The sequence below is a fragment of the Sarcophilus harrisii genome, chromosome 5 (assembly GCF_902635505.1).
Source record: "Sarcophilus harrisii chromosome 5, mSarHar1.11, whole genome shotgun sequence".
In the NCBI taxonomy this organism is placed as follows: domain Eukaryota; kingdom Metazoa; phylum Chordata; class Mammalia; order Dasyuromorphia; family Dasyuridae; genus Sarcophilus; species Sarcophilus harrisii.
Genome location: NC_045430.1, coordinates 68,884,214 through 68,909,670, shown reverse-complemented (window position 1 = coordinate 68,909,670; position 25,457 = coordinate 68,884,214). Strand labels below are relative to the sequence as shown.

At 34.1% G+C, this 25,457-nt stretch overlaps 1 protein-coding gene across 6 annotated transcripts in view; it reads right to left on the bottom strand.

Moving 5' to 3' along the window:
* Positions 1 to 284: 284 nt before the first annotated feature.
* The window catches only part of ZCRB1 (zinc finger CCHC-type and RNA binding motif containing 1), a 34,950-nt gene continuing 9,777 nt past the window's right edge, over positions 285 to 25,457 (bottom strand). For 3 of the 6 annotated variants that reach the window (XM_031940572.1, XM_031940573.1, XM_031940570.1), the window contains 8 exons: positions 24,076 to 24,282; positions 21,474 to 21,559; positions 20,286 to 20,314; positions 8,635 to 8,746; positions 8,161 to 8,268; positions 2,150 to 2,262; positions 1,872 to 1,947; positions 286 to 1,015 (listed from right to left, as the gene is read on the bottom strand). In XM_031940572.1, the coding sequence (XP_031796432.1) occupies positions 884 to 1,015; positions 1,872 to 1,947; positions 2,150 to 2,262; positions 8,161 to 8,268; positions 8,635 to 8,746; positions 20,286 to 20,314; positions 21,474 to 21,557 (654 nt within the window). In that variant the 5' untranslated portion in view covers positions 21,558 to 21,559; positions 24,076 to 24,282 and the 3' untranslated portion in view covers positions 286 to 883. Of the gene's footprint in view, positions 1,016 to 1,871; positions 1,948 to 2,149; positions 2,263 to 8,160; positions 8,269 to 8,634; positions 8,747 to 20,285; positions 20,315 to 21,473; positions 21,560 to 24,075; positions 24,328 to 25,457 lie in introns of all 6 variants that reach the window. The other 3 variants (XM_031940575.1, XM_031940574.1, XM_031940571.1) reach the window with 2 other exon arrangements.

The following is a 25,457-nucleotide window of genomic DNA, read 5'->3' as shown; positions in this document are numbered from 1 at the left end:
ATTATTATAACAAAATGTAAAATTCCTTTCTCATTTTCTCAAAGGATTTTTTTTTAAATGCAGGTAAAATATCATCCTTTTCCTTCTTTTTCAAATAAAGGAAGCTAAAGCTGGGACATTTTTGAGGAAATTCATTAGACTTTATAGATATTTGAAAATTGTTCAGGTAGATAACCAGTAATGAATAGGCTAATGGCAGGATCCAAAGAGAGATAATTTTGTAATGACTTTCTAGTTGTATTATTCAAATTCCAAAGCATCATCTGTCAGGTATTTATTTATGTAATTTATTTATGTTTTATATTAAGTAGAATACATAATAAATTCTTCCCCTCCCCCCAACTCCTGCCATTCATCTTTTAAAAAATTCTTTTGGGAACGTTAGTAAAGAACATTTCTAAATACAATTAAGTCACTGACTTTCTTTAATTCTTAAGAAGCTTTTGTTTAAAATTAGATTTGAAAAATGCTCAAGTTGACATGTGAAACATGAAGAAAGCTTTAACTTTTTAGTAGCTTCTTAAAAATACTTAACTTCTTTAAAGCAAGTCTATAGTGGCATCATGACAATATTTAGCAATTAGTTTTCTTATTACTGAATGCAACTGGTTAGGTTGCATTTACATATGCTTTTAGAAGAGTAACAAACAGTTTTAGAAGCAAAATTGGATTTTTATTGCTCTACTAAAATAAATTTAGAAACATGATAATTCTAAATAATTTTTTGGTTTCCTATGAAAGTAAACTTTGTAATTGTAGTTATAAGGTATAAAATATTAGTTACATGTTTCCTTATATTCAAAATTCCAATGGTAATTTTAACACCATTTAACTGTGCTTTAAAATTTTTGTATTTTAGTGATGTATACATAATACATCAATTTCAATCACTAAGTTCTTCCTCATCACTGAAATATGCACTTTTCTTTATCCTTGGGCGTCTTGAATCATCTGATGTTGAAGGTTCCCCTGCACTGGGCTTCCATCTTTGTTGGTCTTCTTCAATTTTGGCTTGCTATATAATGGATTTAAGGGGGAAAAAATGGAGTGTTTAGATATTTTCTTTTATACTGAGAATAACCAAAAACTACAATGGTGTTTTTATTATGCAATATTATTTTTGTGTTCTTTTTAACTACACAATGGATAATGTCAAGGAGAATCATGAGACTTGTGTTATAATCTTAACTTCAACATTAGTAAGACACACACATCACAAGACACAGAAATTTCAGAGCTTGTTTCCTCATCTATAGAATGTGAATAACAATACTTAAGACTACTCTGTAAGACTGTTGTGAGGAAAGTGCTTTGCAATTTTAAAGCCTTATATCAATGTCAAATATCAGCACTGATCAAATGAATGGAAGAAAGAATTTGACGTATACTTTTTATGTTAAATAACCCAAGTAATAGTATCATAAAGAAATAATGATTTTTTACTCAAATTAGGAAATTATATCTGCTGTTTTCAAAGGTATTTCTTTTGTATTTATCATGCATGAATATACAACTTTTCCACCTTTTTTGGAGAGGATGTTCTTTCAGGAAACAATGATTTGGGTAAATGAAGATATTTCTTTGGTCACATGGTAATTAAAATCAGTTTCATTTTGCCTTTGTAGTATCAGAGGGAAGACTATGAAAAATATTTTGGGACATTGGTCTAAAAGAACATTGGGAATCCTACTCTACTACATTATAACCGACAGAAAACATTTCCCCCTTAGTTTATGTTGAAGAATGGAAAGAAGAGGAGTAGTGAGTGATAGGGAGGTGCCTCTGACTTTTGCTTGTTTGTATAAGTGGTTTCTGGCAATGTACAAAAGTAGTGAATTACTAACTGCAGGAAGATAGAAGCTTATACTAACCTGGAAAGCTATGGCTTGGCTGAGGCTATCAAGAGCAGGGTCTTCTCCTTCATCTTCACTTTCTTCCGCTTCTTCACTGAAATACACATATATACATATACAAGCACACACTTGAGCGTACATATTATACATATGTATATGTTATATATTGATATTTATATTTCTCTCTATATTACATATCTATATCTTTCTCTTTCTCAAATCAGAACATATATGACCCATAGCAGGCATGTTAGGCAATATAATATCTTATTCACAGAGAAGAATGATATACATACATTTCTTCTTCCAGTTCAATAATTTTCTTTCTTTTTTTCTTTTCTTTCTTTTTTGGTGGTTCACGTTCTCCAAGCACATTTTTAGGGCAAGCATAACTTAGGTGACCTGTTTCCTTCGTTATATTTTTATTATTTAAGAGAAAAAAAAAAGACATTAAAAGTATTGCATTGGTGAGCAGGAATTTTTTTGTGGTTTAAGAATAATGTGTTGTTGAAAAAAAATACAGAAGCCATGTCAGAACAAATACAAGATTACTATGATATTGGTAATATTCCTTATCTCTTCATTAAGAAAGCAAAATAAAACATATACAAAAATCAGAATGATAGAGCTTATTTTTTTTTTTTTTGGTATTTTATGAAATTTTGCTACAAATCAATGATTTTTCAGGTTGGAATGGACCTCAGAAACCAATCAGTCCAATCCAAAGAAAGGGGAAAAGAAATCCCTATGATGACTGGCCTAGTAGTCATCAAGAATTTGCCTGAAGTCCTCTACTGAGGAAGAAACCACAACTAAGGTAGCACACCTCTAGACAGCTGTTAGGAAGCTTTTCCTAACATAAAGCCTCTATTTGCTTCTTTGCAACTTTTGCTTACTGCCCTTAGTTCTGCCTTCTGGGACCAAAAGTGTCAAATACTTGACACAGTTATCACATTTCCTTGAGTAGTTTCTTCCCTATTTCCTTAAACTGAGCTTCATAAGGCATGGGCTTAAGGACCAGCTCTTGGTTGCCTAGTTACTTTCAAGCTTATCAATGTTAATCATTATTAAATTATTTTGCCCCCAAATACATAATATTCCAGATGTGGGCTGATTAAAAATGAGTATAAAAAAACTACCATTTCCTTAATACTATGCTTGTTTTAATATTACAGCCCCAAATTTAATTAGCTTTTTGGCTACCACATTATACAGTTAACTCATCTTAAACTTATAGTATACTGATTGCCAGACCTTCCTTAGAACAATAATGCAGTATAGCCATGTCTGTATATGCCATAGAATTCTTGAAATTCCACTATTAAAACAACTCAAATGTAAATGGATACAAAAAATATGTAAACAATGGGAAATTATAGTCACATTATTTTATAATATGAATAAAAACCATGAAGTAAAACCATCTCTAATAAAGGGATACTTTGTTGTCTTTTAATTCTTTCAGTTATCTTTGACGCTTCATGATAGCATTTCAGGTATTCTTGGCAAAGATACAGGGGTGGTTTATGTCATTTCCTTCATCAGCTCATTTTCAAATGAGGAACCTGAAGTAAACAGGGTTAACTGAAACAGGGTGTGTCTAGGATCTGATTAGTGTCTGAGGCCAAACTTGAACTTAAATCTGAGAACTCAGATTTGACTCCAGCTTGACACTATCCATCATACCACCTAGATGCCCTTAGAAACACTTAGAAGTTCCTTAACATTTGTGTTAGTTAGGGAGGAAATACTAAAAACTACCACTGAGAAATCATATTGTATGGTCCTCTTTTGAATATTGCTTTATTTTTTCTGAATCAAAATTTGGCTCTTTTCAGTTTAAGAAGTCCAGATTCTACCTACTTTACTTTTTCAGGAAGCTGTGATTTCATGGTGATTCATTTGTAATTTCACCAAAGCATATCACACTGAATGTTTTGCAAGCTGTTCTGGTTGAAAATGTCTATGAGTTTGTGCCAAACCTTAGGAGATGAACCTCTAAGTTTAGGCTGGCCTTAGATGACAGAGAGTTCATTGTAAAGCCCATACACTGAAAGTTTTTGAGCATCATACCACCAGTCATTAGTTAGACTTAGTTTGCATTTGTTTTGAGAATACAGGGTTTATTTACCTCCATATTTTTTAATGAGGCACCAGGCTAGGACTTTAGTAGAGATGATAGTATAACTACTACTAATTTAAAAATATTTTTTCTTAAATCAAAATTTCAAATTGTGCTATCAACTAACCTAGTTTATTACATTCCATATTTTATTATTACATTCTATAGTTTATCTTGGCTTTGCTGATACATCCTTCATAAGATAAAGTGAAAAAGGTAAAACTTATTTGGATGCAAAGATTACAAATACATAGAACAATCAGAGAAACACTGATACCGATTTAGCAAATGAGCTCTATGAAAAAAAGAGAACTATCTAAAAGCATGGTGCTATTTCTAGACCTTGAATTAAGGGTTTAAAAAACTGGCAAAAAAGAAAGGAAATTATATTTACAGGCTTTAGAACCTGGAGTAATACTACTGCCAAGTGCCTAGGACTTATTTTTGCATCTACTTCTACTGATGACAAAATTAGAGGAAGTAGAAAGAGGATGTGTTGCAGAAATCCATTTTCTATACCAATCTAGTTTATATCCAAGCATTTCCTTTACCCCTGACTTCAATTAAACTTATGGATCTAGCCACTGAATCTACTTTATAGTCATTTGATTAAAACATGAAAGGAATGGGACAGCTAGGTGGCCCAGTGGATAGAGCACCAGCCCTGAAGTCAGGAGGACCTGTGTAATGGGCTGAAGCTCAAGTTGATTCACTGAGATCCCAAACATGCGACGCTAAATAGTAATTGCACCATACTCTATTAATATATATGCTTGGAGAAAGAATGGCCCCGCCCACTCTTTGTGCAAGTCTTGATGTGTTGTATAGGAAATGACGATTTTGATGGGTGGAGGCAGAGGGGCGGAGAGAGGAGCAGAGAAAGAAGGCTGGCTGGCTTCTGATCTGGCTGGTTTCTTGACTCAGCTGCACACATTGCTATTTCGATCCCCCCTTCACCTCTGGTCCTCCTTCACCTCTACTGAGAATAAAGACTAAAGATTTTCCCTTAACCTGAATTCCTGACTCTGGCTGATTTTAAAATACACAGTCATCACAGACCTGAGTTCAAATTTGACCTCAGACACTTAACACTTCCTAGCTATGTGATCCTGGGCAAATTGCTTACCCCATTGCCTCAGGAAAAAAAAATTAAAATGAAAAAATGAAGGGAATGAGGTCTTAGGGACCCATTAACTATGAGTTCCTTGAGAGCAGGGCCTGTTTTTGCCTATATCTCTCTGCTCAGTACAGTATCTTGCACAATGCAGTTACTTAAATTCTTTTTAACGCACTTGTTTATTGACTTATAAATCATAACATCTTATTCTGTGGCCACAATGTATTTTTCTTATTTCATGAAACTGCTTTGCAAATGTTTAGAGTTGGGTTCAATGAGAACTAGGGAAGGGAAACATGTATGGCTTGAAAAAAAAATCATCAGTACAAGAAAGACAAAGAAGATACTCTAGCTACAGAAGATAGTGGAAGACAGTATGAATTAATTTTATGTTGCATCGTCAAGGATTCTTAGCACATGAAAACTAATTTTTTAGATACTAAAAAAGATATCCCTATTAGATAAAACATTCTGCTATTTTTCAAAGTAATTTGTCTTCTACAAAGTCCTACTTCAATGTCTTACTGTGGAATCAAGATGAGCTAATTGACCAGAGAACACATGCACTGGCAGATTCTATCATTTTAGAAAAGTTTCAAGAATGATCTGACTAAGAGACTGTGTTTTCATCTTGGGGATTAACCTAGAGAAGGCCATAATCAATAGGCTGGTCACTTGAAGATGATTTCTTTAGCTTTGGAAATCCATGAAAAAACCACAAACATATATGGTATCCAATCCTTTGCTTCTGCAGAGGCAAAGGCAAGGTGCTAAAAAAAGGTGCTAAAAATCACATTTTAAGACCATCAAACAAATTTTAATTTGGTTTTTGGTATTCTAAATGTAAGATGCTTGTTTAAAGGCCAATGTAACAGGAAACTACTAGAGGAACTGAGTTATATTGATTTTAATGTTCTTGCTGTAAGTTAAATCAGAAGAAATGGAGAGACACATAAATTGGAGGATACACAAAGAAAGAGTCTAAGAATAACATGATAAAACTCTCTAAATGAAATGATCATATTCTTTAAAACTGGGTGACCTCAATGTAAAAACAGGCAGGAAAATGACTCAGTACAATCAGACTATTAATGCTAAAAGGAAACATCAAAACTAGTACAAAATTAAATAAAACAGTAAAAATCAGAAAAGATGTTATATACATACATATATACATGTATATATCTGTATATATGGCAACTCAATCCTGATGTAGTCAAACAAGTTATTGAAAATTTAAAATATGGGCAATGGAAGAAAAAAGAGGAAATGGATGGATTTTAAAATTTTATAAAGAACTGATAGAAAGCAATTGCTAAAATAAGGAAACCTTTAAAAGTGTAAAAATTTGTTTTATTCAGTAAATACAACTTATATGCCAGGTCAGAAATCTTATGAATTAGGATCATCAAAGACATTATGAACAGAAACCTCATAAAACAGAGGAAAGCAGTTGAGGGAAAAAACAATTTAAAGAAAGTTTGGTAAGAGATGCAACAAAGCAGAATCATTTCAAGGACAAAATGGAATGATAAGTGAAGGAAAATGGAAAAGAACTTTAACGATTTTTATAACAAATTTTTTGCTATCAAGAAACTCTTAATATCACAATGCTGGATATGCTTCTAGAAGTATTATATCAAAATGAACAAATGTAGAAAAAGAAGTTGGACTGGAAAAAGTACAATTGTAGACAGAATAGGCACACCATAATGTGAGGTTGAGAAACTGATTCACAAGGTATCTGAAGAAAAGTAGAATAATAAAAACATGGACTTAATTAGCAAAATTAGTAAAAGGAGATGGAGAAATCCACAACTACCAACCTATGATTCTATCTTTGCATCTACTTATCAAAGGGCAGATAGGTGGAGCAGTGGATAAAGTGTCAGGCCTGGAGTCAGGAAGACTCATCTTCCTGAGTTCAAATCCAGCCTCAGACACTTACTACCTGTGTTACCCTGGGCAAGTCAATCATTACTGTTTCCCTCCGTTTCCTCATCTGTAAAATGAGCTGGAGAAAGAAATGGGAAATCACTCCAGTATTTCTGCCAAGAAAACCCAAATGCGTCATGAAGAAGTGGACATGAATGAAATGATTGAAGAACAAATTACTCAAAATTCCTTGGGTTGGTTGGCAATTCTCCTTCACATAATATAAGCAAGGAACATGGAGACTTTCTGGTCAAAATAATCCATCACTGTCACAGAAGGAAGACAGTGCCAAGTTTACTTTGAAAAGGGATTCCTTATTAATAGTGAGGTCCTTCTTTTGTTTCTATTTGCAGATAACATTATCCTAGTTACATCAAATCCTGGAAGGCTGCAGAAGACCATGAAAGAGTTCTACAATCATTCAAAAGAGTATGACTTAACCATCCATGAAAGGAAAAGTAATAAGGAATGCCTATGTCCCTAATTATGGACTGCAGTTGGTAAGACAAGCTTTACTGCTTGTCCTTCAGTTTATATATCTGGGACAATTAATACATGGATAATAAGTTGGGCAAATCAGATTTAAATAGAAGAAAAGTAGGTTGCATTGCTCTCAGGAAGTTATAAGAAGAGGAATTGGTCAAGGATAAGTATGACAGATGCTTTATTAACATTCTTGCAATTTTAGGAGAACTTGAGGAAGTTCCTCAGCATGATAAATAAGTCCACTATAGCAAATTTATGGGGGAACATGAAGGCAAATTGCAAAGGATGGGTAGGATCAGATAGGTTGTGAAATGCATTTTTGGAAAGAATACACAAACTGATGAGTTCATAGATCTGTTTTGAGTACCCAAGTGATCTTTCATTCAATCAAACCTTGACTATGTACCTCAGATTAAAGGAAATCAACTTGATAATTGGCCTGTATTACAGAACTGAAAATCAGAAAAAATAAAAGTTATATCTGAACATGGCAAATTCTTTTTAGGGTTGCTTTATATATTCAGACTCGTCACATATATTCTTCCATCACAGTTTTATGAACCAGAATAGATAACTACCATTAAGGAAAGAAAGATGTAAAATATATTGAAGAATATATGGAAATTTTTGTAATGTTTTTTACTTACTCCACATTCATAACATCTAGATTTATCAAAGTAGTTGCGCCTTCGGATGAACTCAGCAGCTCTTCCATTGTCAATAGCAATGCTTGCTTTTATCACTCTCCCAAATAACTAAAGCGAGGAGGAGAAAAATAAAGCAAAATAATTTTACAAATCAGAGAATTTCATTTTTTCCCAAATCTCTAATGTAATTTTCTTAGAAGTTAATTTTAGTTACTGCAAAATGGGGATGCCTGCTTACTTGAAGCAAACCCGACTAAGCAATACATTGACCACCTGCAGTCTCCCTTTTGAACCCTCCTTTCATTTAGGAAAGGTAAAGGCAATGAAGCTCTGTGGCCTTTTCATTTCTCACATGTTTTCCCAGTCAATGTACTGGATTCTTTTGAACTTTATTTTCATCTTTTATCCTCCTTTCTTCATGGAGTGGATGGGCACACAGGCAAGGTCTTTATGTTGCCTGGATGACTGGCCTACCTGCTTATTGTTTAGCGCCCTCGAACAGTTTTGTGCCGATTCTTTATCCAAAAACAAAATAAATGCAACACCTTTACTCTTCCTGGTATCCTTATCTTTCATAATAGTAACTCTGAAAAGAAATAAACAAAAGTATTAAGAAACCAAAATGAGTAATACTTTTGAGGTTCAAATAAAATGAGTATGTTCAAATGCAAATACTTTTAATGTGTAAAGAGAATTAATTTAGTAAATCAATTATTTCTAGGTTATGGAAGACTCAAAAGTAAGGCAAAGAAAACAATGCTAATTTTAATAAATTCAAAGGTATATTAAATGCTATATCCATCAAACTTAAATCAGTGATTAAGAAAGACAATGTAATTGAATTACTAAAAAAAGCATGATTCTTTTCTTTTGTTAGTAAGAAAGGTAATGACATCTTTGAAATACATTAAAAACAAGATTTACTTAAAATGTGTATTCCTTTGCCTTGTCTGACTAGATTTTTGAAAACTCCCCTCTCCCTCTAATGTGTTATACATGACATACTGAAATGGAATAGTGATCTGTCCCATTTCCTCAGTGTCTTAGTTCTCTGGCCTAGCATTGGCAGTTTAGAGCCTGTTGGCATCAATGGTTCAGAGTCTGTCTTTCCTGGCTCTGGTACTGGTACTTCCAGGTGGCAGGCCTTGGCAAGCTTTTGCTCCTCAAGGACTGTGGCCAGGCTGACTGCTATGGGCTGAGGAGACTTCCAAAGCCTGGAGCTGGGGTTCTATGGTACTGGAACAAAGGAAATAAGAGTTTTGGGTTTTGATCTAAGCCTGTAATGTCCTTGAGTCTGGTAGTGTAATCCTTGTGACAGTAAATGTTTACTAGTGTACTCCGAAAATATAAGGTAGAAGAAAGGGGCATATAGAAAAAATTTAGGTGAAGATAGGACCTAAAACTGGACTTGGTAACTTTCAATAATATATGCAGTATCTGATTACTTTTGTCATTAGAATGGGTTTTAGAAGCCAGGATTTAATGTAAAAATATAACAGGGGCAGGATATATAAATTTTCCAGTGCTGCTTTTTTATTCATGTGAAGGTCATGGCAAAATTATGAGAAATACCTAAATCATATTGTAAAGAGGCACATTAAAACAGCTATTATCATTATAAGCCTTCCAGATACTCCTGTGATCTGCTAAGAGCTTGAAATAGATTTTAGATTGTAGATACATATGCTATGATTTTGCTCTTCTGAGTACTTACCTCTGATGTCTAATTACTATTACCTGATGACAAAGAATTATTAAATGATAGAAAAAAGTTTTGCACATTCATATTAGACATTGTTTCCTGCTGTGGCTTCATCCTTGATGGTAAAAAAAATTTGTTTATTCTGTTTGTTGGTTCCCCCTTTTAATTTCATTCTTAAATGCCATCAGAATGACTTTGTTTAGTTGAATTTCTTGCCATGTTTTTTAACAACTGATTTTAACTTCTGCTTCTTTGTCTTTTGAGGAGATAGTGATTATAACTTTTCCTATAATTCTTCTAAGATTTTAGAAACAAATTTTTATTTTAAATTAAGTATTGCCTTTGCCATATCTCAGCTTGGCATGTTCGTTAAGAGATTGTAACTAAGATTTTAAAAGCTTTCTTTGGACCTGCTTACTAAAACAATTAACCTGTATATATTAGACTTTCAAATAAAATTAAAATTAGCATTTCTTTTATCTATGTCCTATTTTGGGGTGTGTGTAATAAGTATATTTATGTAGGTCACAATAGAATTGTTTTAATTACATACCATATCTTTTTCTGATTTTTTATTACTTTTTTCTAACTTTGTACTAATTTTGATCTTTGCTTTAATAAAGTGGTAGGGGTAGCTAGATAGTGCAGTAGACAGCACCAACCTTGAAGTCAGGAGGACCTGAATTCAAATTTGACCTCAGGTACTTAACACTTCCTGTATATGTGACCCTGGGCAAGCCACTTAATCCCAATTGTCTCACCAAAAACACAGTAAAGTGGTCTGGGTACAAAGTCTGTACCCAGAGATTTAATGTTAATTTTGGGATCAAAAACAATATTTAATCAACTAACTAGAACTTTTTACAGGGCATTTAGGAAGTCTTAAAAAACTGTGCCATGTGGGTTAAGATTTTATTTTTGGTGTAAAATGTTAGGGGAAAAACAATGCTTGTGTCTTCTCAGGATTTCAGGGAAGTTTCCTGAATTTGAAATCTATGGTGCAGTGGATAAGAGTGTTGGGTCTGGAATCAGGAAGATCTGAGTTCAAATTTGATCTCAGAAACTTATCAGTTGTGTGATTCTGAGCAAGTCATTTAAATCTGTAGGCTTCAGTTTCCTCCTCTGTAAAATAAGCCTCTGAAAGGAAATATCAAGCCACTCTAGTATCTTTGCCAAGAAAACTCCAAATGGGGCCATAAAGTTGGACACAATTGAATAAATCTAAAAAACAACAAATATCCCAGCTGATTTGCAGAAGATAGCAGGTCTTGTTGAGAGTGAGGATGGGGGTGAAGGAGTGGAAAGGTGTATAAATCAATCAGTCAAAAAGCATTTGTTAAGGCTTACTATGCCCCAGAAGTGACACACTTCAAGTGACATTCCTTTCCCTGCTTTATCTCTGTTGAATATTCTTCCCTTGTTATTGTTCAGCAAACTTCTTTCTCAAAGATATTAACTATCTAGTTTATGAATATCCCACTTCATTCTAATCTCCAGCATTCCTTTAATGGCTTGAATGAGGACTGGTTAAAATTCTTTAAAAGCTGTCACTTAAAAATTTCAATTGAATAAGACTAATTTAAATCAGTTTAGGCAATGAAAATACCAGAAGAACTTAGTCTAGAATGGATAAGTTCAGTATTATAACAGGACAAAATTAAACTATTTTAAAAAATAATAAGAAGAGAACATATAGTTGGAGCTCAACAAATATTTGCTAAGTTGAACTATTAATTCAATTAAATTCAACAAGCACTTATTAAGCACTTGTGTACAAGGTGCTGGGTTAAGTTCAGGGAATTAAAAGACAAAAGAAAAGTCCTCCAAAGATTGTACATTCCTTTTGGGGAAGATGAGAAAATATACACAGACTTAGGTGTCTGTAGGTATAAGTAGGTATAAGATAGATTTGAAGATAGAAAGAATACTAACAATGAGGGCAAAATAGTGGGGTGGCAACTAATCTAAGCCTTCATGTAAACTAAAGATTCTAAGAGGCAGAGGAAAGGAGGTAAAGAATTTTAAGCTACTAGGATAATTTGTATAATGGAATTAAGGTTGACAACTATCAAGTAGGCCAGAATGACTGAAATAAAAAATACGTGGAAGAGAGAAATATGATTTACAATTAGGAAGGTGGAAACCAGACTGTGAAAGGGGATTAGTCACTCTGGATTGGATTGGGAAGAGGTTGGAAATAAAGAAGCCAATTAGAAGGTTATTGAAATGGTTTAGTTAATGGTGAGTTAATGAGAACTTGAACTATGGTGATAGCAGTCCAAGAAGAGAAAAAGGCTTTTATGGTCAGAGTTTGTGTTTGTGGGGTGTGTGTGTGTGTTATTACTTTTAAGTTTGAAACCTGAGTAATGACAAAGTTTGAGGATCAAACCTTGAAGGAATGCCAAAGGTTAGAGATTAGGAAATGGTGTGATGATCCAGTAAAGGTCACTGAGAAGAAAGTCAGAGAGGTAGGAGCAGAACCAGTAGAAAACAGTTTCATTAGAGCATGGAGAAAAGGGAATATCTTGAAGGATGTTCAAAAAAAAATTGTTTTAATTAAAGCTTTTTATTTATAAAACATATGCATGAGTAATTTTTCAACTGTGACTTTTGCAAAACCTTCTATTCCATATAATCCCCTTCTCCCCCCCCCCCCCAATCCCCTTCCCTAGATGGCAGGTAGAATGATGTTCAAAATCGTCAAAAATTGCCAAGAGGTCAAGAAAAATAAGGTTTATGAAAAGACCACTGAGTTTAGCAACTAAGAGACTTTTTCCGAATAACCTGGAGAGAATATTTTCAGTCACTGTGTAGAAAAGGGCCTAAGGAGGGGACAAAAAAATGAGAAAAAAGAAGTCATAAAAACAGATGGATTTTCCATGGAATATGGCTGTGAAAGGGGGAAGAGGTACAAGACAAGGACTTTGAAGAAATGGAAGGTTTAAGTGAAGGAGGATAGAGGTAGACATACATTTTTATGCACAACAGAAAAGTAGCCAGTAGATAAGGTAAGATCTTCTCCTAAGAGGGAAGAAAAAGGAGGGAACGGTATAAGGGGTTTGAGAAGAGAGGAAAAGGTTTGGAATGTGATAAAGTCAGTCAGGGAAGATTACAGGGGTATTTTGTAGCAGTAGGTACTCAGATGGGAAGCAATAATGTAATAGACCTGGCCAATATAGTTATATGGCTTCCTCTAGTGGTGGTCAGTAATAACTGTAGAAACAAGGAAGGTAGATGATAGGGAAAATTTAGGATTGGAAGTAAGGCTTCACTTCAAAAACAGTAAGTTAACTAAAGATAAGATATGGAAATCACTGCTGTAGCTATAGGAAGATAGGTACACTTAATCACTGTTGTTGGAATTGAAAATTAATCAACTGCTCTGGAACATTACTTTGGATTTATCTTAGAAAAGTAACTAAACTGTTCAGTTTCAATTAATCAACAAGCATTTACTAAGTACTTACTATTTGTAAGGAACTATGCTGGGTGCTGGAGATATAAATTTAAAATGAAATAGTCACAATCCTCAAGATGTTTATATTTTACTAAGGGGAAAAATACATGTATATAAGTGTACATGAAACAATTAAGAAGTAATTGGGAGAGGGTACTACCATTAAGGTAGTATTTAAGCCGAGTTTTAAAGCATACTAAGGGACTCTAAAAGGTAGAGGTTAGGAGTACATTCCATTCAAAGAACATAATCAAGATAAATGCACAGACTAAAGATGAAATATCATGTGTGAAGAACAATAAAAGGTCAGTTTGATTAAACTAAAGTATTTCTGAAGGGGTATAATATGTAATAAGGCCTTAATATAGGCAGGGGATAAGTTGTGAAGAGCTTTAAAAGCCAAATCAAGAAGTTTAAAATTGATCCTAATGGTAACAGGGAGCCACTCCATAGGGAAGTAAAGAGTCAGATTATTAAGAAATACACTTTAGTCTCTTTGTAGAGAATAAAAATGAGAAGAGAGAAACAAATCAATAGATTACTTATTCTATTAATCCAAGAAAGAGGTAATGAGAGCCAGAATGAGTCTCTATTCACACAGAAACTATGTGAATAGAGAGTAGTGGACAGATTCAAGAGAAGCTATAGATTTAGAATGAATCTGACTTAAAAATTTATTGGTTGAAGGACAGTGAAAAGCTGAGAATGACACTAAGGTTTTGAACCTGAATGACAGAAAGGATGGTAGTCAACACATACAGGAAGTTCAGAAAGCAGTTAGATTTAAGGGGGAGGATAATGAATTGTTTTGGACATTTTGAATTTTGATTTACAATTTTAAATATAAAAGAGGCATTTTCCCGCCATTTAAATAGTATTTCACTTTTTACTCCAATTACATGTCAAGACAATTTTTAGCATTCAGTTTTTACAAGATTTCAAGTTCCAAAATTTTCTCTTTCTTTCCTTTCCCTCCCCATTTCTGAAAATGGTATAGGTTATATAAGGTTATCATGTAAAACATATTTCCATATTAGCCACAGTTGTGAAAGTGTCCATCAGTTCTTTATCTATCAGGGGTCCTCAAACTACAGCCTGCAGGCCAGATGCAGCAGCTGAGAACGTTTATCCCCCTTACCCAGGGCTATGAAGTTTCTTTATTTAAAGGCCCACAAAACAAAGCTTTTGTTTTTACTATAGTCCAGTCCTCCAACAGTCTGAGAGACAGTGAACTGACCCCCTATTTAAAGTTTGAGGACCCCTGAGATGTTGGATAGAATTTTCCTTTGTCTTTTGTACCTGTAGTGTTCAGAAGAAACCAGTCATTCACAGATGATTATCTCACAATATTGCTGATACTATGTTTAATGTTCTTCTGGTTCTGCTCACTTCAGACTACTTCAGTTCATACAAGTCTTTCCAAGTTTTTTTACTAGTCTAGTCTTCATTTCTTACTGAACAGAATTAAGTATTTCTCTACTGGGTATCCCCTCAATTTCCAACATGCCACCATGTTGCCATCATGAAAAGGGCTGCTATAAATATGTGTACATGTAGGTCTTTCCCCCCTTTTTATGATATTTTTGGGATATAATGCTAGTAGAATTGTATAAAACTGTTTCATTGTTTGGTTGTCTTTTGCATACAGTTCCAAATTATTCTTCAGAATAACTGGAACAGTTCACAACTCCACCAATAGTGCATTAGTATTTTAATCCTACATCCTCTTCAACATTTTCCTTTTTTTAAAAATTCATATTAGCCAATCTGACAGGCATGTAGTGGTACCTCAAAGTTATTTATTTGTATTTAAATTATTTAGAGCACTTCTTTTTATGCCTATAGATAGCTTTGATACCTTCATCTGAAAACTGCCTGTTTATATACTTTGACCATTTATCAATTGGGGAATGACTTGAATTCTTATAAATCTGACCCAGACATTGCTGTAAAGATTGTCTCTGGCTTTCTACTTTCCTTCTAATCTTGTTTGCATTGGTTTTGTTTGTACAAAGACTTTTAAATTTAACATAATCAAAATTTTGCTATTTAACATTTTATAATGCATTTAAGAATTTGGATGCTGTACCACTTGGTACATATATGTTATAGTATTGCTATTCCTTCATTGTTTATGGTATGTGTTATGCAGATGTAGTTTCCTTCCTTTTCTCTTTTAATTAGGCCTATTTTTGCTTTTGTTTTGTCTAAGATCAGGATTGCTACCTCTCCTTTATTCCCTTCAGCTGAAGCATAACAGATTCTGCTCTAGGCCCTTACCTTTACTGTTTCAAGTGTATGTCTGAAAAACATATAGTAAGATTTTGGGTTTTGATTCACTCTGCTTTTTACTTGTTTTATGGAGGAGTTCATTCCATTCACATTCAGGATTACTGTGGATTTCCCCCATCCTATTTTTTCTCCTGTTTGTCCTCTCTTTCCCTTTACTTGTTTTCCTCCTCACCAGACTACTACCTCCCCCAGTCTGCCTTTCTCCTTCTCTCCTACTTTTCTGTTGGGTAAAAGATTCCTATATTCAACTGATTATGTATACTATTCCCTCTTTGAGCTAAAATTTGATGAGAGCAAAGTTTAAGAGATGCTCATTGTCCACCCTATTTTCCCTTCATTATGATAGATCTTTCATGTCTCTTCATGTGAAATAATTTACCCAATTGTACCTCTCTATTCCTTCTGCACCCAGTGTGCTGCTTTCTCCTCCCTTAACTTTTTTTTTTTTTGTCATTCCCTTAAATTCATCTTATGCCAGGATCCTCTCTATATATTCCTTCTAAGCTGTACTATCAGTGATACAATTTTTAAGAATTACAAGAATCATCTTCTCATGTAGAAATATAAAGTTTAGTTCTATTGAATCCTTCATGTTTTCTTTTCCCTTTTTACTTGTTTATGCTTCTCTTGAATCTGCATACTAAAGATCAAATTTTTGGTTTAGTTTTGTTCTTTTCCCTAAGAAAGCTTAAAATCCTTCTATTTCATTGAATGACCATTCTCCCCCCACCCCCTCCAAGTATTATGCTTGATTTCATTGGATGGTTCTTGATTATAGTCCTAACCCCTTTGTTTTCCATGACCTCTGATCATGTCTTGTGTAAAGCTGTTTGTGGTTCTCTGATATTTGAATTGTTTCTTTATGGCCACTTACATTATTTTTTTCCTTGACCTGATAGTTTTGAAATTTGGCTATAATGTTCCTTTGAGTTTTTTTGGGGGGATCTCTTTTCTGAAGTGATTGGTAAATACTTTCAATGCCTATTCTGCCTTCTGATTCCAGGATAACAGCATTTTCCTTGATAATTTCCTGAAAGATGCTGTCCAGGTGTTCTATGGCTTTTAAGTAGTTCACTAATTCTGACACTGTCTCTTCTGGATGTATTTTCCAAGTCAGTTGTTTTTCCCATGAGGTATTTTACATTTTCTTCTATTTTTTCATTCTTTTGAATTTATTTGATTGATTTGTGATGTCTCTTAAAGTCATTAGCTTCCACTTGCTCAATTCTAACTTTTTTTTTAAATATAGGTTTTTATTTTCAAAATATATGCAAAAATAATTTTCAATATTCATCCTTGTAAAACTTTGTGTTCCAAATTTTTTCTCCCTTACTTCCCCCACCTCCTTTCCTAGACAGCAAGTAATCCAATATATGTTAAACCTATAATTCTTCTGTACATATTTCTACAATTACCATGCACAAGAAAAATCAAATCAAAAAAAAAAAAAAAAAGCAAGCGAAACACCAACAAAAAAGGTGAAAATACTATGTTGTGATCCACATTCAGTTCCTATAGTTTTCTCTCTGTTTGCAGATGCCTTTCTCCATCACAAGGCTATTGGCATTGGCTTGAAAAACCTCATTGTTGAAAAAAGCCATGTCCATTATTCAATTCTAACTTTTAAGGAATTGTTTCCCTTAATTAGCTTTTTAACTTTCTTTTCTATTTGGCCAACTGTAATCTCTAAGAATTTTTCTTCAGTGGATTTTTTAATCTCCTTTTCCATCTAGGTAATTCTACTTTTTAAGAAATTATTTTTCCAAGCTGTTGACTTATTTTTCATAATTCCTTTGAATCACTCTCATTTCGTTTTCCACTTTTTCTTCTACCTCTTTTACATGATTTTAAACTCCTTTTTGAGCTCTTCCATGGGTTCTTTCTGGGCTTGAGACCACTTCCCTTTTTTCTTTGGTGTTTTTCCCACAGATGTTTTGACACTGTTATTTTTTTCTGAGTTTGTGTCTTGATCTTCTCTGTCACAATCATATTTTCTATGGTCAGATTCTTTTTTTAGTTGTTTTTTTGCTCATCGTTTTTGGTTTTTCCACTTTCTTTTAAATTTGATCTTTGTTCCTGGAGTGGAAGAATACTGATGCAGATCTCTTGTCCTAGGAGTTACAAGTCCTAGGGGACCCTCGAATCTGGTGCTGAACTGAGGGAGTGTGTGTGTTTGTGGGGTAGCTGGCACTGCTTGAGGCCATATAGATCTGGTAGCTTACTGGGTACTGATTCAGGATCTTAGTGCTGGTGTCTGGGGTATGCTGAGGCTTGTGGGGAGTTTCTGCCTTTCATTGGGACTACACTGAAGCATATGACAGTCTGACCATTGGAGGCTACCTGTTTTTCCTGGACTCTACTGAAATATTTTGGGGTCTGTCTGCAGGAGGTTGCTTATTTGCCCTGGGCAATACTAAAGCAGTGGTTCTTAGAGCTAGACTCTGCTTGTTCCCCTGACTGTGCTGAGGCATGTGAGTGGTCCTGGTATTGGTATTTTGCCTAGTCCATCACACAAATCCAGAGTCCTGGGGCTCAAGATCTATCACTGATTTACTGAAGTGGGGCTTGCCAGGAAGTTTCCTGTACTGGATTGTACTCCCTTTGTACCTGACTGAGACAGAGTTTACTTGGCAATCTTCAAGATTTCTTTGGCTCAAAGATTGTTTCATTCCCATCTTTTGGCTGGTTCTACTGTTCCAGAATTTGTTTTGGGGTGCTATTTTGTGGTTGTTTGGAGGTGAATATGAGAGAATTACAGCAATTTACCGCTTATTCTGTCATCTTGCTTCCAGAGATCTCTCATTTATATTCCAATAGGCATTTCTTGATGACAATTGAACTCAGAAAAAAGATTAGGGTTGGATATATGGATCTGGGAATAGTTTGGATAAAACAATTGATGAAGCCCCTAAATGAGAAAGTATAGAGGTAGAAAAGGGTACACAACAAAGCCTTGGAGAATACCCAGAGTTAGGGGGATATAATCAATATGAGGGGATGAGAGGGATAAATAGAGAGAGAAAAGGAGATCACTCTCCTAAAAAAAGGTGTGAAATGGGACCAATGATGAAAAAGAGTGAGCCTTGGTGAGGAGAACAGTTATTCCTTTAACAATGACTAATGTTAATTAGGAAAGAATAGGGAATGATGCTAATGGGTTCTGAGATGTAGAAAAGGGGAGAAGAGAAAATCTGCCCTCTAATCTTTTACCACATATGAACTCCACAGAGATCACAGAATCAAAGAATTTTCAATTTAAAAGGGACCTTAGCAGCTATTTAGAGAAACCTACACATGAAAAAGAATCACCACTACAACATATAAGACAAGAAAGGTTAGCTTTTGCCAGAAAACCTCTAGTAAATGGGAACAACTAACTCCTACTTCTCTTTTAGATAGCTCTAATTATTTAGAAAATTTTCTTTTATTAAATCTAAACTTTGCAACTTCTACCTAAAGAAAGAGGAAAGATTTCCATATGCATTAAAAACAAATGCAGCATTTTTTTTTTTTTTTGGGAGAAAAACTCAAATCAAGGGTCTGAATACAAATTAGATAATGGCTGAACACACTATGGTAAGTTCATGAGTATAATGAAACAGCATCCTGCCAAAGTTTTTTTTTTTTTAAATAATGGATCCCTATCAATAATGACTCACAATAGTGAACTAAAGTGATTCAGAGCAACATAGAAAGAGTATAGTACAGTGAAAAGAGTGCTGGATTTGGAGTCAGAGGCCCTGATTTTGAGTCTTTGTTGTATTGATTATTTACTACCCATTCAACTTTGGATAAGTAATGTAACCTATCTGGGACTCAGTTTACTCATCTGTAAAATGAGGAGATTGGATTAGATGATACCTAAGTCTCTTCCAGTTCTAAATCTATGGTCCTATATATGGTACTTAAATAAAATGATACAGAAAAAAATAATTACAACCAAAACAAAAATACAAAGACTATATTAATGCTTACAAAAAACAACACTAGAAGTACTGGATTCAGATTAATTTCAATGACTGATTTTGATCTTGGAGAGCAGATGATAAAAAATACTTCCTTCTTTTTAGTGGAAAAGTGGTAGAAATACAAGGTTGGCATGTGGCACATATTCTCTCTTATCTATGCTGATTAATTCTGCATGTGTGTAACAAAAGAGGACTCCGTGCTGAGAGTGGATGGGAAGAAAGATCAAACATCAAGACATTATTTCAGTGTAAAAACAAGAAGATTCAATAAAACTAATTATAGAATATATAACTACCTACTAGCAATCAAAATATTTGATTAACAGAATTATCTGATCATATCAGGTAACAATTTTTTATAGTAGGACTGATTTTATTTTTGTTTTTGTTGAGGCCTATGATTTTATTGGTATAGAGATATTTTGTTGATGGAAGTCTATCAATGATTACTGGCAACTGTTTGGCAATTTATAATCTTAGAGGGTTGTGTGGAAGCACTGAGGAGTTAAGTAATTTCACCAGTCAGTATGTCTCAAAAGTGAGACTTGAACACAGATTTTCCTGACTCTAAGGTCAGTTCTTTGTCTACTACACTATAGGGAACTTTTTGTGGTATTGAGATGTTAAGAACAAATGGAACTATATTAAAATAACAGCAACAATAAAAAACAATTTGAGAAACTTTAAAATAAAGGTGAATACTTACTTTACAACTTTTCCATATTTGGAAAATATCTGCAATAAAGACCATAAAGGGAGACAATTCATTCTAATATCATACACATGTATGAATATGCCAGTCACCACAAATTATAAATTGATGAAATTCTTCTTTAGTGAAAGTCATAAAAAGTTCTACAATCAATCCATTTCTAAAATTTAGGTTTAAAATAAAGAAATTAAGATAAATGATTTTTACTGCCTATGGGTATGACAAAACTTTCCAGTTTTATTAGTTGGGCTACTGAATTTATCTAGTATGTGGGAATATACCAGCACTCATTCATGAAGGGGAATATACTGGTACTTACATAAAGGCAATGACCCTAAGGTCTTTTCTTTCCCCACCTTAGAGTAGTCCTCTGTACATAGCAGTCACTAAAAAGTTTGATAAATTGGACTGAATGTCATTAGTATTGACGCTAATGCAAAAGTGTATATATATATATATTAATAGGAAAAATCCCACTTTCAAAGTCTTGGGAGAAGTCATCAGTAGGTATACAATTGTTTGGATAAATGGTGTCAAACATAGATACTGATTCCTGCTGCCACATTTTGGCTTTGAAAACCACAAATTAACATTATCTATATTGTATTGCATTATTATCAAATATTTTCCTATTATATTTTTATTTTAAAAATAAATTTATTTTAATGCATTTGTAATTTTCTTCTCACAATTAAAAAAAAAAAATCTTTTTAAACCCTCCTCATTAAATGCCTGCTTAGTTGAGCAAAACAAATTCCCACATCTCAATTATATTATACTCTGGTTTGTCGAGAAATCTAGTCTAGACAATATTTTGTTATTTTAGAAAAGACAAACAAACCCATTGTTTGGCTCTTAAATTAGTATAGGAGATGGGAGAAAGCTGCAGAATACAAGGTACCCACTTCTAGGGGTATAATTATTAATGGGACTTATAGGCACTATATGACAGAAATAAAGTTGTCTGAGATATTTCCCTGTTGCCCTACCTCTGAAGAATAGTCATTGTTTAATATTTGCAGATTTTCTCATATATGTACACACATGTATTATAGACTAGAATTACAAAATAAATCTAAGTAATAAGTAAGCAATTCTGCTAGGGTAAGACTTTGTTCATTTAGGATCCTAATATAGATTATATAGACTTCAATAAAGGTATTTATAAACAAATTTACTTACCCTGTATAAGTCATTGTTTGTCAGAGAAAAAGGCAAGTTGGATACATACACGGTGCTTTTACTTGGTGCTAATCCACCACTCATTTCTGTATCAAGAAGGGGAAAAGGATATAGTCAGTTCAAATACAGCTCTTCATTATTCTAAGAAAACAAATAGCACATTTAAGTTGAAGATGTAGTAGTTAAAAAAAAATAAAAATCTGAAGCTTTAGAATTCAGGAGAATATTTAGGGTATGCTTAATTACTGCAAACAGTTACAAATTACCAATATTAAAAAGCATATATTTGCTACACTTAATGTATTTCTTTAGTGCAGTGTTTTCCAAATGTTTTGAGTTACTCCTCTCTATCAGTAATTTTTTTAAAAGCATGTACCACCAATATATGGATATCTACTTATTTATAATTGTAAAGATATGCAATCCTATAAATAATTATGTGTATTAGAAATAACTAGAAAGAAAATTTAAAAGTACTTGGATAAAGAGCAAATATTTTTGATAGAAAAATAAATAGGAAACTACTAGGGTTTATTGAATCAGAGAATGACATGGTCAGACCCATCTTTGGAAAACCACTTTGGCAGCTGTCTGGAAGATGGACTGGGAATGGAGAGAGACTTAAAGCAAGGTCTATTAAATGGATCAAGGGGGAGATGATAAGGGCCTGAATGAGGGTGCTGGTTATGTTTGTGAAGGAAAGGGGACAGATGTGTGTAATGATCATGCTAGCACCAGGACACCCCAGAATCAGCTGGAGTCAGGATAAGCAAAAGTCCTCAGTATTTATTCTTGGTCCTAGATGCAGGATTGAACAGGATGGAAGCAGATTCTCCACGACCGCCTTCCCTCTCGTCTACCGCCAAGAGCGTGACCCTCACTTGTCTTAATCCAACTTTTAGTCCCTCCTACAATCCTCTGTTCACCAATCACTGAATCAGTATGAATAGTGGAAAGGACCATTTTCCAAGCATATGCCCATAGAATATTGTCCAATCAGTAGTTAGCCTTAACCGCTCAGCAGTCCCGACCTCAGTGCATCAACCCAATAGTTTCAGTTCTCTACAGATGTGGGAGAAATTATAAGAGTAGAAATAATAAGACTTATAAGTAAGGAAGAGTGAAAAGTCCAGGCCAAGGTTTCCTACCTAGGTGAACAGTTGACAGTACCCTTAACAAAAATAAAAAAGCAGGAAAACATAATGTAATGAGATTTAATCTCAACCTATCCATAACATTGAATTTCCCAATGTCCAAAAATTTGAGTGTTGGCTGAATCCTCTTATACACTGACCAAATGTTTTCTTCTTTTATGATTGTTTAGAACAAAATAAGACTCTGGAGTCTTTACCATGTTAATTAACTACATTTTTAGGGTTTCTCTTTTTATCACCTCAACATGTCTCAAACCAAAGGCATTATCTTTCTCCTCAAACCTATTCCTTTCCAAACTTCTCAATTACTTTCTTTCTTTCTTCTTTTTTTTTTTTTTATTTAATAGCCTTTTATTTACAGGATATATACATGGGTAACTTTAGAGCATTAACAATTGCCAAACCTCTTGTTCCAATTTTTCACCTCTTACCCCCCACCCCCCTTCCCCTAGATGGCAGGATGACCAGTAGATGTTAAATATATTAAAATATAAATTAGATACACAATAAGTATACATGACCAAAACGTTATTTTGCTGTACAAAAAGAATCAGACTCTGAAATATTGTACAATTAGCTTGTGAAGGAAATCAAAAATGCAGGTGTGCATAAATATAGGGATTGGGAATTCAATGTAATGGTTTTTAGTCATCTCCCAGAGTTCTTTTTCTGGGCATAGCTAGTTCAGTTCATTACTGCTCCATTAGAAATGATTCTTCTCAATTACTTTCAATGGCATCCTCCCAATCATCCAGGCTTGTGGGCTTGTCCCTTTGACACTGCTATCAACTTGGTGAAGGCCCTCATCACCTCATGTTTAGACTACTGCAACAGACTGCTAATAGATTTCCCTGCTTCTAGCCTCTCCACTGTCTGCAATCTCCACTCAGCTATCAAATTAATCTTCCTAAAGCATAGCTCTAATCATCCCTCCCTCAGTATTCCAGTGGCTCCCTATCATCACCAGAATCAAACATAAAAGTTCTCTGTCATTCAAACCCCTTCACAATCTGGCCCCCTCCTGTTTTTTCAGTCTTTTTACTCTTCTTCTCCCTAGCCCCCACCCATATCTCTGTGATTCAGTAATAGTAGCGTCCTTGCTATTCCTTTCACAAGATAACTCCATGTCTAGACTCGTTCCCTCCTCATCACTACCTTCCTTCAAGTCTCAGCTAAAATTCCATCCTCTTTTTTCCAAGATTATGTTGAATTTATCCCATATATAATCTGCCTGTACATAACTGCTTATGTCTTATCACCTCTATTGGTCTGTAAGCTCCTTGTGAACCAGAAACTCTCTAAGAAGAGGTAGGAAAATGGAGATGCAATGGTAGGTAGGGTTGTAGGGCAGATGTCTGGAAAGGCTTGGGTTTTCTGGAAGATAGTAGATAACATGTGAAGCATGCACTAGATAACCAGACATTAGGGTTAATTAAATTTGTACTTACCCTCTCACTAATCTAGATAGCTCCTGAGAAGAATCCCAAAGCTGAAAGGATCAGCTTCCTCAGTGAATTGAGGCACAATCTCTTGAAGTCCAGTCTGAAGGATGCTATTCCAAGTAGAGAAGAGGGAAGCAGAAGGCGAGATGCGCAGGTAGGACTGGGTTTCCCGGTGAATTACTGGTAGGGATGTAGTTCATGGTCTGGGGCAACCTTCATATCCAGAGAAAATTGAATGTTGGCTAAAAACTGTTCGCCCTTAGAATGAAATAATTTATAGTCCTATGAGTTAGTGTTAAATTCCCCTGTATTTTGGAACTCCAAGTATTTTAAAAGGGCCAATACTTTTCAATTTAGGTATGGGCTCCTACAGACTTGGTATGAAGAACAAATTGCTATGTTCAGATAGGCGAAGATGTCTTGGAAAGAAAGGAGTCTTAAGGTTCCTTCTAAGTATTTGTGTTCACTTCAGGTGTGAACCCCCAACAAGGACTGAGGAAAACATGATTTTTGAGAGACTTTAGTTGTGGTTTATATTTAGGATTGCCTAAAGCCAAGTTCATCACAATAGGTTTGAATACAAAAGTATATTGAAGAAAAACCCTATGCATATTAGGAATGCAGAAAAGCAGAAAAGCTTTCTTTAATTTTTCAAATCTTATTCAGCTACAAAGACTTCATACTGGAAAAAACCACTATAAATATAACTGATGTAGAAAATCCTTCAGATTTAGCATTAATTAGCCTGAGACATTAATTGAATCAGAGCTCAGAAAAACCACATTAAAGAGAAATCTTTTGCTGTCAATGGAAGAAAGCCTTTAAGTCAATGTAAGAAATAACTTTGATCAACATTAGATAACTCATACTATTAAAAAAAATAATAAAAAAATCCTGTGAATATAAAATAAGAAGAATCAAGACAGCTTTTTTACTAATCTATTAAATTGATAGGATTTTCCCCCCCTTGTGTAGGTAATGTGATTTCTTCTGAAGACCACTTCTATTGAAATATATCATATAATTATATAGGGGAATTAAAGATGAGATTAAAAAAAAAAGAAACTAAAAAAGTTATTCTGTCGTCTTCTATCTAAAACCAGAAGAGAATTTATTATCCCAGAACTGTTGAGTAGCAAATACTTAAGATTTCTTTTAATCTGATTTACTATTAGTTCAGAAAACTATTCTTAAATTGAATGGGCTAGTTGAATAGGTAAAATGATAGGAATTAGTTCATTCCAGGATCTCTTACACAGCTCTTTAATAAAAATGGAGGAAAAATCACCAAATGGTGATCAGGAAATTCAAGGAAACACTAGACTAGGTAACTTTTTTAGCCAAAGAATATACAAAAAGGCAGTCAGAAGTATCTTTGGACTTTGGCA